The sequence below is a fragment of the Lynx rufus genome, unplaced genomic scaffold, assembly GCF_022079265.1.
Source record: "Lynx rufus isolate CCGP_SWC_20201006 ecotype Redwood Valley unplaced genomic scaffold, mLynRuf1.p SCAF_6, whole genome shotgun sequence".
Lineage (NCBI taxonomy): Eukaryota > Metazoa > Chordata > Mammalia > Carnivora > Felidae > Lynx > Lynx rufus.
Genome location: NW_025814878.1, coordinates 10,932,800 through 10,947,627, shown reverse-complemented (window position 1 = coordinate 10,947,627; position 14,828 = coordinate 10,932,800). Strand labels below are relative to the sequence as shown.

General features: G+C 44.3%; 1 protein-coding gene across 1 annotated transcript in view; it reads right to left on the bottom strand.

Annotated features, from left to right (window-relative positions):
* Nucleotides 1–4,172: 4,172 nt before the first annotated feature.
* LRP11 (LDL receptor related protein 11) overlaps nt 4,173–14,828 on the bottom strand; it is a 51,691-nt gene continuing 41,035 nt past the window's right edge. The window contains exons 6-7 of the mRNA XM_047102988.1: nt 11,648–11,743; nt 4,173–6,494 (exon numbers count right to left, since the gene is read on the bottom strand). Coding sequence (XP_046958944.1) covers nt 6,340–6,494; nt 11,648–11,743 — 251 coding nt within the window. The 3' untranslated portion in view covers nt 4,173–6,339. The remainder of the gene's footprint in view (nt 6,495–11,647; nt 11,744–14,828) is intronic.

Genomic DNA, 14,828 nt, shown 5'->3' with positions numbered 1-14,828 from the left:
GTGTTCCTGTTGAAACAAGATGATTTTATAGATTGGATTTTATTAAAGGCCAACCTAGTTCTCAGTTAAGAATGAAAATGAAGAACTCCAGTTTCTAATGAGGATTTCAACTCTTTTCCAATCAGTAACATTAGTGGGGGGGGGGGAATGACATTTTAGGAAAATAGTACATTATCATTGTCCATGTAAATATTTAAAATCCATTGCCTTAATTTTTAAAAACTGCCATTGCTCAAAAAAAGTTGATTACACTTTTTAAATTGGCTTAATGTACCTATCCTAAGGTATCTTAAAAATTCAATGTATTTTAGGAGCGCCTGGGTGGCTCAGTCGGTTAAGCGTCTGACTTCAGCTCAGGTCATGATCTCACGGTTCGTGGGTTCGAGCCCCACGTCGGGCTCTGTGCTGACAGCTCAGAGCCCAGAGCCTGCTTCAGATTCTGTGTCTCCCTCTCTCTCTGCCCCACCCCTGCTTGTGCTCTGTCTCTGTCTTTCAAAAATGAATAAACATTAAAAAAATAACATTTAAAAAAATTCAATGTATTTTAAAGTAGGATAACATTTTTTTAGTAATATTTTAATGCTCATGAATTTTTTGAAATCTGAAACCATCTATAGCATTAGATTGTGAGCCGAGGAATAAAGCTCCTTAGTTTTGTTTCATTAGAGAGGTAGGTGTTTCTGCTTTTCAGGTAACTGTTAGTGAATCTTCCAGTAGTTTGGTGTGGTACTAAAAGAGCTCATATGACAATGGTCATTGAATACTAATGTTGTAAATGAAATGGCAAACATGGGTAATTTGTTAAATGTTCTAAATGGGAGTCAGAAGGCCAATAACTTAGGTAAGTGCTACATTCTTTGAGGGTATAAATCATTTCCTACAACGCACTAAATTCTTAAAGAACTACATTAGTAAAGTAAAAGTGCCCTGATCTTGGGGTGCCTGAGTGGCTCAGTCAGTTAAGCATCCAACTTGATTTCAGCTCAAGCTATGATCTCACAGTCGTGAGTTCGAGCCCAGTGTCAGGCTCTGTGCTGACACTGCAGTGCCTGCTTGGGATTCCCTCTCTCCCTTTCTCTCTCTGTGCCCGTCCCCGGCTTGCTCCTGGGCACACTCCCTCTCAAAATAAATAAAGTTAAGGGACACCTGGGTGGCTCAGTTAGGTGTCCGACTCTTGATTGTGGCCCAGATCATGATTTCATGGTTTGTGGTATTGAGACCTGCATCAGGCTCTGTGCTGTCTGCTTGGGATTCTCTCTCTCTCTCTCTCTCTCTCTCTCTCCCCTCCCCCATCCTCCCCACCCCTCTCCTACTTGCTCTCTCTCAAAATAAACATTTAAAAATAAATAGATTTTTAAAAAAGAAGTGTTCTGATCAGATTTCAGTTTCATGTCTCTTAATTTCTCCTATCATTTTTCAGGAAGATGACAATGTTTTGTCCCCATTGTACTTAAAGCGTGGCTCAAATAGATTGCCAGTAAGAAAATCCTGCGTAGGGGCATCTGGGTGGCTCAGTCAGTTGAGCGTCCAATGTCGGCCTAGGCCATGATCTCGCCATTCCCGAGTTCGAGCCCTGCATCGGGCTCTTGCTGACAGCGCAGAGCCTGGAGTCTGCTTCGGATTCTGTGTCTCCCTCTCTCTCTCTGTCCCTCCTCTGCTCGTGCTCTGTCTCTATCTCTCAAAAACAAACATTAAAAAAAAAAATCCTGTGTGAAGAAAACTGGCTGGCCCGTGTAGCCCACAGAAGTTGTGTATCGTAATATAATAAAAATGAAACAAGTCCAAAGTTTCCTTATCTTTAATCCTTCTACCAGTGCTCTCATGGTAGATGTTAGTTCCCCTCTGTAGGCTTCACCTTTATACCTGACTTTGTGTTGTTTGAGCCGGGATTCTTTTTGAAGTGCTCCTTGTCTGGTGGGAGAGAAAAGATCTGACTTCTAGTTCCCATAGAGGCTGTCCTGAGGCAGTGAATCCCTCTCTTCCCCTCTCTCTTTCCCCTTGTTCTTTCCCTTCACTTCCTTTCCAAGACGAGAGAAAGTTCGAGGGCTGCTGGAGCTGAAGAGCTCATTCTTACTCAGAGTGTCCTAAGAGGACAGGCATCAGAATACTTTTTTGTCCAAAGGGCAGGTGATTGCAGCACTGAGGACATCTTAAATACAAGAGCAGCAATCCAGGGGCCGGGGGCAGCCAAGGACATTTATATTTGAGTTCCCACGCCCCAAATACGTCACTGTGATGCCCCCACCCAAAAGATCACATCACATAGAATAATTTTTTTTTTTTGCCAACCCTGTTTATTTAGGCTTTTTGGGGTGATCATCTTGTCAGGATTTTGCTTGGGAATTACATTATAGATGAAAGAGACTGCAGAATTTCCATGTGAACACGACCGTGTCAGTTGTAAATCAATTATAGAGATTTTCTGCGGAAAAAGAGCTACCCTTCTTTGGGATCTTGGCTCCTTTATGTGATTAGCTTGTAGGGAACAGAATTGGATAAAGCAGGTCGGACATTACAGGTGGGGGTGTTAAAGGAGTGTCAGATTGGCTCCCCTTCAACAGCAAACAACATTGAAGGCATGATCTCAGATTGTAGAGTTCACGGTTCTGATTTCTTCATTCTTCTATACACACATTTCTAGATGACACATTTAGAGATTTTTCCAAATTTCTGTTTTGATCTGTGAAACTGCTTTGTTTAAATATGAGAACATAGACTTTTGATATTTTTGGACTTTTGGGTCTTCAGTCATATGAAATGATGAAAGAATTTTTTTTTAAGTCCATATACTCAGTACAATTTTCCTTAAGCTTTTTGGTAAAAGTTAAACTCATTTTAAAATGTGTTTTGAGGGGCGCCTGGGTGGCTCAGTCGGTTAAGCGTCCGACTTCGGCTCAGGTCATGATCTCGCGGTTCGTGAGCTCGAGCCCCGCGTCGGGCTCTGTGCTGACAGCTCCGAGCCTGGGGCCTGTTTCGGATTCTGTGTCTCCCTCTCTCTGACCCTCCCCCGTTCATGCTCTGTCTCTCTCTGTCTCAAAAATAAAGAAATGTTAAAAAAAAATGTGTTTTGAGAAGTTTCCTATGTTTTGAAATAACTGTATAAAAACATCTTTAAGCTGAATGATATTGTAAGTTGATCTCTTTCCAATTTACAGCGAGGTAACAAAGACTAAAAACAGAGGTGATGGGAGAATTCAAAAGAGTAGGAACGAAGACACACGGAGACCTAAATGAAGCAAATGGAGGAGGCTCAGTCCTAACCACTCAGTTCATTTCTGAACACAGCCAGCTTTGGTGTGTCCAACCGTATTTTCATCCCTGGCGGTTTGACATTTACCCCCCCAAAAATCTGTGCTTGCTCTTAAAGTAGCTATAAAATATGCACTTTATTTAGAATACTAGAGAGAATTGAGCAGGACAAAAGAGCTGGGAAAAATGGGGCCAGTGCCCCCCAAAAAAGTCAGCATCACAATTGATTAAAAAGCCAGGGAGATGTGAACATTTGTGAACAGCAAACTAAGCTTTTCTATTTGGCTTGGGCAGTTTTTCGTTAGAAATCCTCATTCGGTTTTAACACCAACAGTTAGACAAAACTTAGAGTCCAGTAAAGAGAACAAATAATTGAGAGTCACTCTGCTAGGAACAAAACGGTACAATCCCCAAACATCGAACTGGGGACAGTGTAACTTAAGAGACCCCCAGCGACAATCCCAGGCCCAGAAGCTGCTGTTACGGAGCATCATGACTGTGATGCAGGCAGCACGTTGTGAGGACCCCGACGGCCCCGTGCCCTGGGGCACAGCGCACTGTCCTATGTTTATGTACGGGAAGTCCAGTTAGTTCATCGGCAAGGTCTGCCCTGAACGGCAAAACTGAAGAACAAATAGAAATACGCATCTCCGCGTTTGGGTTGCGGGAAAATATGATAAAGGACAACATGAAACAGCCCTCAGTGACTGAGGAGGGCTGGGAAGTGTGAAAGCGAATCATGGAGCCGAATCACAGATTGTGAAAAGTCAGGAGGAGAAAGATGAGGACATTCTGTTATTTTCCTGTGGAAGAGAACAAACCTGATACTCGAGTGACTGGCATTCAAGCTTCTGGATGGATGGAGACTGGCTGTTGTCTGCTTGTAGAGACGGGAGGAAAGAAGCTCTGAGTTTTCTGGAAGGTGGCTCAGATGGGCCTTTTCTCAGGAAGAGACGTGAGACACACGAACACGTTTGAGCAGCAAATCGTGGACAAGCTTCCCTCTAAAATTATTTTGAAATCATCTTAGATGCAGAATGCCTTCAGTCAGATACTCACAGTTAAGGTGACTTTCAAAAGTCCCATTCAGTCCATCTGACAATACAAATATTTTGTAGACCCCCAATTCTCCTTCTCTAGTTCCTAATTTCCCCCTTTGCAAGATAAGGTTGATAGGATTAAATCCAGGTAATACAGGAACAGCTCAGTAAATGATAGCAACTTATGATGATTAGGTTAAATGGTTGTTTAAAGTCACAAGAATAAAATACAATTTAGGAAAGGGATATCGTACACGTGGATATGGACATCTTTTCTCAAGTCTTTCAACACCATAGCAATACTAAATCGTGTTTTAATTTCTTCACGTATAAAAGATGTGCTGAAAGATGCACGCCTCAGTTTTTATTGTGTCGCGTATGGCTACAGGTGATGTCCTTCTCTGGACTAGGACACTGCACGGCATCACACAGAGAGCGCACAGGGCCTCAGGTCACTCGTGCTGTCCTTTCTCTAACCTGCCCTGGAGGGGAGATTGAAATCTTTGCTCAATTCTTAATATTCAACAAAATGCTTGGACCTCTCAGGACATAAAAGTAACCGATTTCTTTGTTTTTCCAGAACTAACTTGCCATTTCTTAACGGGTTCGTTATATTTCTGACCCAAATTAAGCCCTTTGCCAAAGGAACGACTTACCCCAGGTTCAGTCTGAAAATAAAGTGTTCTACGATGTGTTCAAGTATTTTAGAAGATTTGCCACTTATGAGAAAAAAGCCATACTATATGTAAATGGTAACATCGTGTGAGTGTAGACAGGCACCACATTCCTCTCAAGGAGAATGATTTCTACAACATGTATCATCCCGGCACGAAGTGATGACGGGAATAATTTGCCTTTAAAAATCCTACCGACTGATTAACAGGGAAAAGATGCAAAGCCAGACGGCCCGTTTTCTGCAAAGACGAATTTGTGCAAGACTGCTCTATGCTGTGGGAATACGTAAGCCCGGCATTAGCTGATTGCACGTTACAGCGTCTGAAGCATTGAGTAAATAGTGGAGAAAAGCGGCTCAATCCCATCGGATGAAAGACCCTGCTGATCCTTAAACGCGGCACGTTTACAAAAGCTGCACCTACAAATCCACTCAGCGTTCTGCTTTCCAGTTTGAATGCATCTTCCTCTTCCATCAACACAGACTAGTGTTGAAAACCAGCGACTACAGAAAGAAAGCTGCTGTGTTCGGGACCGTCAAGCAGTGCTGAGGAGATTCAAGAAAGAACTAATTGTCCTCCTCCCACTTCGCCCTCAGCTGAGTTTGTATTGAAATGTTTGACCCGCCACCTCTTCTTCCACCAGGATTTCCCAGCCCCCTTCACGACCGCGTTACGGCTATTTGTCATCCAAAGTCGGGGTTTTCTCACCCAAAGGTAAGCCTGATGAGGCAGCCCCCTAAATGACATGATGTCAGAGGCCCTGGGATAAACTCACATTCACCTTCCCCGAGGCCTCCTTGACGTGTTCATGGGGCTCTAGTGCAGATACTCCTGCCGTACAGATACTCCTGCCATTGAAGGTATAAACTCACTTGAGATCCATTCCTAGAGACAGGTTTTGAAGGGGAGAGGAGAAAGGAGAGCACGGGAAGCTTAGCGTGAGGAACAAGAGGGCCTCAGAACAAGAGGAAGCCGTGTATCAAGAGGCCCCGGGTTGCCAGGGGCCCGTGGTTGGCCTCCAGAAAGTAAAGGGTTAACGTCGCCATTCCAAGGCCACCCCTCGAATCGCTGAATTTTCTGCCGTGGCTAACTGCAAACTGCTATTTTCAGGGACAGCTTACGTAAGTCAGAATTCGATGTGTGAGTCTTTACTCAGACGGACTCCTCTCTAAATTTCAAAATATTTCACACACTTCCCAAAGAAAATCTTCCTACAATAAATAAAAACAAAGGTTTGGGGTTTTCAGAATTTCCTGGGGTTTCAGTATTTTTCTTAGCCCAGTTCAAACCAAAGAGGTTTCTAAATATCCAGAACCCAGTATATATATGAGTTAAAAGTGAAACATCCTCGCCCCCCAGCTATTTAAGTGACACTTTTATAGATACATCCCATTTATGAGGTAGTCAGATTCCTCAGACGTAATGGGACGAGCTTTTTTAAGTTTCTGTTTCACCAGGCGTAGTCGGCAAGCGACCATGAGAAGCAGCAGAGCCGTGATGGCCAAACCCAGGGCCAAGGGTAGCACTGCACCTGTGGAATGGTTAGAAACAAATAGGGCAGGTCACTGACTAGTAACAATAACGCTGCAATTTACTGTGTGATAAACACTTTACATGCGCTATTTAATCTGAACAAGTCAATTAAGTAGGTACTCGAACCATCACCATCTTATAGATTAACTAAGGTGGCCAGATTACGTAATTGCTCTAGGAGCACACAGCTGGCAAATGGCAGGTCTAGTTCTCAAACCCAGACGTCTTTAAAACCAAATTCTGGGATGCCTGGGTGGTTCAGTCAGTCAAGCGTCGGACTCTTGATTTTGGCTCAGGTCATGATCTCACGGTTCATGGGTTCGAGGTCTACATCGGGCTCTGCACTAGTGGTGCAGAGCTTGCTGGGGATTCTCTCTCTCTCTCTCCCTCTCTCTTTGCCCCTCCCCTGTGCACTCTCTCTCTTTCCGTCTCAAAAACAAATACACTTTGGGGCACCTGTGTTGCTCAGTCGGTTAAGCATCCGACTCTTGATTTTGGCTCAGGTCATGATCTCCTGGTTCATGAGCTCGAGCCCCTCATCAGGCTCGGCACTGACAACGTGCAGCCTGCTTGGGATTCTCTCTCTCCCTCTCTTTCTCTCAAAATAAATAAATAAACTTAAAAAAAAAAAAGAAACTTATTTTCATTTCTAAATCCAGAGAACTACTCTCAGCCAGTAGAAGCACTGCTGAGAGGGACCTTCAGAATATGGTGGCGTGATTCTCGCTAAGGGTAGTTGAAGAGAAAGTCTCTGCAGTTCTCCTTCACAGGCTTTACCCTGTGGGATCGGACGCAGACACCCAGACTAGAAGCAGCCTGTCCAGGCTTGCAGGAGTCGGGAAGGGACAGGGTGTGCCCCAGATCAGTCTTTCTTATCAAGCTCAGCAGCTCTATTCTTAGACCCGTCTACTCTGGAGTCCGGCCAGGCTTGGAGATGATATGGTGGAACCATTTTTAGCTGCAGGGGCCTTGCCAACTGGTGGAATTAGAGGAGTAAAAATGTCCATTGCAGAAGCTGATTCGGTAACGCTTCATTTCATTCACTTCTTCATTCGCTCAGTGTTAATTGGGAGCCATGCGCCTGACCCTGATCCAAGTGTGGGCGGTCAAAGACAATAAGCCAGTGCTGCAGAGTGCCAGCACCGCACTAGGTGCTTGGTGGTTTAAATCTAAACCTCACAACCACCACGAGTTGGTACTATTAGTATACCCATTTTACCAATGAAGGAACTAAGACAGCAAGAATTAAGTGACTAACAGATGTTGGCAAGGATGCACGGCATCCTTTTGCTCTGCTGGTGGGAATGCAAACTGGAGCAGCCACTCCGGAAAACAGTACGGAGGGTGCTCAAAAAGCTAAAAATAGAGCTACCCTGCGACCCAGCAATTGCACTACTAGGGATTTATCCACAGGATACACGTGTGCTGTTTCGAAGGGACACGTGCACTCTAATGTCTGTAGCAGCGCCATTGACAATAGCCAAGGTATGGCAAGGGCCCAAATGTCCATCAACAGATGAATAAAAAAGATGTGGTATATATACACAATGGAGCATTACGCGGCAATCAAAAAGAATGAAAATCTTTCATTCTGTGGGTGGAACTAGAGAGTATTATGCTAAATGAAATTAGTCAGAGAAAGACAAACATCATGGGACTTCCTTAATACGGAATTGAAGATACAAAACAGATGAACATAGGGGAAGGGAAGCAAAAATAATATAAAAAGAGGGAGGGGGACAAAACATAAAGGACTTAAATATAGAGAACAAACTGAGGGTTGCTGGAGGGGTTGTGGGTGGGGGGATGGGCTAAATGGGGAAGGGGCATTGAGGGAGACCCTTGTTGGGATGAGCACTGGGTGTTCTACGTAGGGGATGAATCCCTGGAATCTACTCCTGAAATCATTATTGCACTATATGCTAACTAACTGGGAGATAAATTAAAAAATAAAAATAAATAATAAAAAAATAAACATAAAAATAAAAAGAATTAAGCGGCTAGTCTAAGTCTGTATGGTCAGGGGTGGAGCTAGGATAGGGCCCCAGACAGCACAGCTCCAGAACCACCGTGGTACAGTGCTTCTCCAAAAGGGAAATGAGAGCATTATTATTCATGACTTCTGGTCTGGGTGGACAAACATTTAAATGAAAAAATACAATTAAGTGTAATTATTATGATGGAACTATAGAGGAAGTGCACATGTGAAAGATGTAGTTCGTGCTTCTGGTTCATAAGAGTTTTGCCTGTGTGTTTAAATGAATAATGGAGCTTGTTTGGGGTGGGTGGGGAGATATGTTTATTTTCTGACATTTTCAGATTGAGATGCCTATAGATGATCCAGGTCGAAATTTCTATTAGGTTTCTGGATTATTTGGCCTAAATATGTGAGAGTCTGTAGCGTCAAGGTGGTGACCGCAGCCACAGAAGTGAATGAGATCGCCAGAGAGAAAGGGAGAAGAAGGAGCGCCAGGAGCGAGTCGGTGAGGAAGCACCGGCATTTCAGAGGGCAGACAAAAGAAGAGAAGCTAAGAGAACAGGAGACGGATCACAGAGGTGGCAGGACAGCCAGGGGACAGGGGAGTCTTGGAAGCACAGGAAAGAGATTACTTCAAGGAAGCACATGGCTGAACCAAATGCTAAGCAGAGGTCAAGTGGGGTGAAGCCCAGAGAGGCCAACGGACTTGGCAATCGGGAATTCATTTACACGGAGACTGAAGATGGAAGGGTGCTATTTGGTTTTTGTGTGTTGGGAGAGATCTGAAGGTGTCTGCAGCTGTTGGGGCAACGAGCCAGTAGAGAAACAGATGAAAAACATCAGAGAGTTAACCGATGATGGGGATAAGGGGCTGCTTCAAGATCAGGGGGAGACTGACCGTGGAAAGAGGGGACACTCCTTCGCTTAGTACTGAAGGAAAGGAAGGGTATGGGTGCAAACGGGCGACTATTCACATTCGGGGAGGGGCGGTGGAGGAGGACCGCTGTGCTTGTTCAGGGCAGGGAAAGCATCAGAGGCTGCCCTTCTAAAGGTGTGTGATTCGTGTGAAGATGAACACCAGCGCTGAGGCCGCAGGGGGAGGGGGCTGTGGTTGGAGATGCCAGCCCCAGGGCCACAGTGCAGATGCCGTTGTGGTAACAACAGAGCAGACATACAATCTAGGGGAAACTTCTACTTGCCAAGTCAGATGTGTGGTGGCTGAACGTCGAACTGACTCCTGTTTAATGCTTTGATGACAAGGAAAATGAAATCTCCCATCACAAAAAACTTGCTACAATACTGAAAATTATTCTGGACTTTTCAATGCTTACTCGGCATGGTTTCTTCATTGTCTTTATCGTGGGTAATTTGAGATTTAAAATTTTCTAACCCCTAATAAAACACATCATGATATAATTTTCTCAGGAACCAGCGAAGGAGATGAATTGTTCATATGAGCTGGAGTGATGTTCATAACATATAACAACTGGAATGGGCAGTGGCCAGTTAGAATGGAGGCTTTCTGCACACATCTAGGCATGGGGCGGGGGCAGGGGCAGGCCTGGCTTCCCTTTATATGTCGATGGGGCACAGGGCGCTTTTCATTGAGATATGTGGGGACAGGGGCAAGGCCAGCAGTCCAGCAGACGGAACAGCATCTAGTACTTGATGTCTGGATTATTTTGGCCACTTGTCGGTTAGTGGTTACACGATAACGTGGTCCAGATTTTACAAAGAACACTCTAGGGTAAAAAAGTCTTCTCCGTGTTCAGGTCTATAATTTAAGAATCATATTTTATTCTCCTAAATCTTTTACTAATTAGTTTGCGGGATTTAGGATTAAAACCTGCCTTTCTGAAGAACCGAGTCAAAAGTGTTCTCTTTCTAGTTAAAAGTGACCATAATTATGGAATTGTGGTATTCTTCTTTCACTCACTAAATATCCCCTCGACCTCCTACACTCTTTCCTCATTGTCTTTGGTCTTCATCCATCACTAGAGCACCTGGAGAGAACTAGGTACTCTAGGATCTTTTTTTTTTTTTAATTTTTATTTAATTTATTTTTTTAATTTACATCCAAGTTAGTTAGCATATAGTGCAACAATGATTTCAGGAGTACATTCCTTAATGCCCCTTTCCCATTTAGCCCACAACCACTCCAATAATCCTCTGTTTGTTCTCCATATTTAAGAGTCTCATGTTTTTGTCCCCCTCCCTGTTTTTATATTATTTTTTTGCTTCCCTTCCCTTATGTTCATCTGTTTTGTCTCTTAAAGTCCTCATATGAGTGAAGTCATAATACCCTCTAGTTCCATCCATGTAGTTGCAAATGGCAAGATTTCATCCTTTTTGATTGCCGAGTAATAACTCCATTGTATATATGTACCACATCTTCTTGATCCATTCATCCATCAATGGACATTTGGACCCTTCCATACTTGGGCTATTGTCGATAGTGCTGCTATAAACATTGGGGTGCATGTGCCCCTTCTAAACACACACCTGTATCCCTTGGATAAATACCTAGTAGTGCAATTGCTGGGTCGTAGGGTAGTTCTATAAGGTCTTTATAACTAACTCAAGCATAATAGCCATCATTTACTTATTTATTATTTATTAGCCAAACCAGTGTGGCTATTTATTATCATTTATTTATGTATGAGTCACACACGTGTGCTAAACGGTTTATGTTAATTGTCCCATTTCTCCCCCAACAAGTCTGAGGCAGTGATAGCTGCCATTTCCATCTTACGACTGAGGAGAACTGGGATCCGGAGAGAGAAAATCGCCTGCCAAAGGTCATGGAGTTTAGTGACGGAGCAAGGGTCTGAACCTCGGCCTCAGATTGTAGGGCCATGAATATCTAGGTCTTAACTTCTAGGCTGTGAATATTACTTTTTCCATAGCATGTTACACCTGGAAAGAAACAGAGTGATCCTCTAGTCCAATCAACTGAGGAAAGAGGAAGCCTAGGTCCAAGGATGTGAGGTTACTAGTTCAAGAGCCCACAGATGCAGCCTGATAGAGGGAGAATACAACAGCTCTTCCGATCCACGGATCGGTCACTGCTCTTGTCCTAGACTCTTGCAGCTTCATCTGGTACCTTCCACTGGAGGATATGTGGTTCTACAAATGTTTGTACTCTGCAATGAATTTCCAAATTCCAGATTTACCTGTTTCTGGGGCTGGGTGTTCCCCTCCTCCTCGATCGCTCTTTGATTCAAAAATATAATTTTTTTCTTTTCTGTTCTTCCCTGAGGAACCACTATCTACAGAAAACAGAGAGAACACATGTCAAAGGTACATCAGAAACTTTAGGAAACAGACATGAAAATATAGCCTCATCTATTTTTCTTAGGATGGATTTAAAGAACTTGTAAAATGTATTACTCTTGTCAATGTAGGTGTGTGTTTGATATTAAAACACTAGGTAACTAACATGACCAGTTTAGTAATGCAGAGTATGGGACGAGAACAAAACTGCTGGACAGAGAAAGGGGAAAAGGCACCCAGCACTCTGGAGAAGGAAGGAAAGACGTCAGCTAGAAAAGTCACAGGTGATCTCTGCAATCCATACCATGAAAAGCAGAAACAGTCCACAAAAGTTTTTCTTTAAAAAATGAAGAGTGAGCTTGCATAAGCCACTCAGACAAGTCGTTTGACTTTCTCACCTCAGCCCTACTTGGCGGGTATTCATTGCTCTTTGTTTTCTGCTTGGGTCAGAGAGGCTTGGTGCTTGCCCGGGTTCTTTTTGAGTAGTAAGCGGGTCACAGGGCTGGGATTTAAACTCAGGCATGTCTAACTGCTTGTTGGTGGAAACCAGCATTTCTGGTGTAATGATATGTTAATTATTTACTCTATCCAGTTGTATTACACTATTGAGAGTGACTAGTAAGAAAGATCAAACCTTAGGACTTTCATCTCAGGTCTGATAAGCCATGGCCATACCACCGAATCATTTCCCATCTGGGAATTTACAGCATTTGTGTGCTTATTACATTGACAAGATGATGATTAAGCTAATGGAGTTGCCCTCGTGCTGTGGTGTGATCTCAAGTGAGCCTGGGGGATAATATAATCCTCAGTGACAGTAAATAGAACGGATGAGCTGACATGAGGAATTCTACTGAGAAGCAAAAGCTTAAAGCTTCTTTACTCCTATGTCATCAACAGATCTGTTCGCAACACCTGCAACTGAAATAAGGCTACTTAAAGGTAGTATTTATAAAACTCTTCGGAATCTGTACTAAGTGATATGCCTGGATTTACTAAGGATCACAAAACTCAACAGGATGATGGAAAATTATAAAGTTATTGCAGGTACCTACTAGGGCCAGAAAGCCAGGACTTGAAGAGATGGTTGCAGTCACGTGCTTGTGCTGTTAAAGAGAAGGGACTGCAAATGCGTGTGTTTCATTAAGGCATCCTTCAAGTTCCTTTTCACTCAGCCCTGCAAGCCATCAGTAGCTGAATCACACGGGCCATGTCCACGACACTCTGAAATATCCTCGACTACGGTCCCTCTTCTCTGTCCTCAACTGCCACAGCCTTAGGTCTCTGTCACCTTTCACTCAAGCACTCTGCGTGCAGACATTGCTACTGGAACACGTCTGCAAAGGCCCCTCATCCCCACTCGCTCAGCATATCAGTGCAAGGAGGTTAACCCACATTTGCTTCTCACGGCCAAGGCCACGGCAGGCTCCCTACCTTCTGCCGTGCTTTGTCACGTTACTGTAAAAGGCACCATACACGCCACCTGCAGACAGCCAGTAACTTGGGCTGTCCTCCATAAACCGCGGGCCCGAAGAGAATGACAGATGTGAGTAAGGCAGGAGCAACTTCTTGTGGGCCAGAGAATCAGAGTTACCTTGCAGGCTGATTGCTATCACTGTCCACTGGACTGTGGTGCTGGAAGCCCCCTCCCAACCAGAACGGCGAGGGGAGGGAACGGAAGAAGAGCAGGCAGTGGGACACTGTAAGAGAGTGACCCCGGGGAGGCACCGGGCAGAGCCAGCCAGGGAACGGCTCTTACTGTGGCGGGGCCACCAGGTGCTGGGACTGCTCGGCTCATGGCTCACGGACAAAGGGATTGCTGCCTGGAGCTGGAGACCTTTCCCAGCAGGATGGGGACAGGGATACTGCATTGAAGCCATGGGGCTGCTGGGGCCCTGGGGCCATCGAGAGCCCGGGCTGTCCTCCACCTGGCAAGCTGATTCCAACACCTTTGGATTTTGTGGATCAATCCAAAATTCAAAATGATTCTTGGGGCCAAGTTAGGGTCAATTTTTTATTTTGCCAAATAAAGACAGTAAAAGAAATGGCCATTTAAGAAGGCCATTGCCAGGGGCGCCTGGGTGGCTCAGTCGGTTGAGCGTCCGACTTCGGCTCAGGTCATGATCTCACAGCTCGTGGGTTCGAGCCCCGCGTCGGGCTCTGTGCTGACAGCTCGGAGGCTGGAGCCTGCTTCGGATTCAGTGTCTCCCTCTCTCTTGGCCCCTAACTACTTGCATTCTGTCTCTGTCTCTCTCAAAAATAAACATTAAAAAAAAATTTAAAAAAAAAGGCCATTGCCTTCACCTCATTATAAAGTAAGGAAATGTGTAACCCACAAAACATGAAGAGTTTAATACATAAAAAGGATAGCTCTTTGAATTGAATGAATTTAGTCTTATAAAAAAAACTCCCTGCATTGTCCTTATTTTTCTCATTTTGCCATGAATGGATGAAAGCTTTATTATGGATGGATATTGATCCTTCTTCGACTGGCTTTGGAGACCAAATTCTCTTACTCTCCTTTTTTTAAAAAAATTTTTCTTATGTTTATTTTTGAGAGAGAGAGAGAGAGAGAGAGAGAGACAGCACATGCATGAGTGGGGGAGTGTCAGAAAGAGAGGGAGATAGAGAATCAGAAGCAGGCTCTGTGCTGTCAGCACAAAGTTCCACACGGGGCTCAAACCCACAAACCATGAGATCATGACCTGAGCCGAAGTTGGACACTCAGCCGACTGAGCCACCCAGGAGCCCTGTTCCTCTCCTTCTTGATTCCACCTGTCTAGATGCTTCAGCAGGGCTTTCAAGGTTCTCCATATTGCCCTCTATTGCCGGCAAACTCCCTTCACTTTGGGTAGCTGGGATCTCCTGCTTCAATAATTGTCATTCTCAAACCCATTTTCTCAGGCTATTAATTAGAGCCCTTGTTTTCCATGTATTCAAACTCTTTCTGCCCATTCTTCACAGCATAGCAGAATGTCCATGCCTATCACAGGTGGGGACCACCTGTCCACCAGGCACAATGGGCATCAAACCTGGGGCTTGCAAAAATGTTTCAGTTTAATTTCTCTTAAAATCACAAGA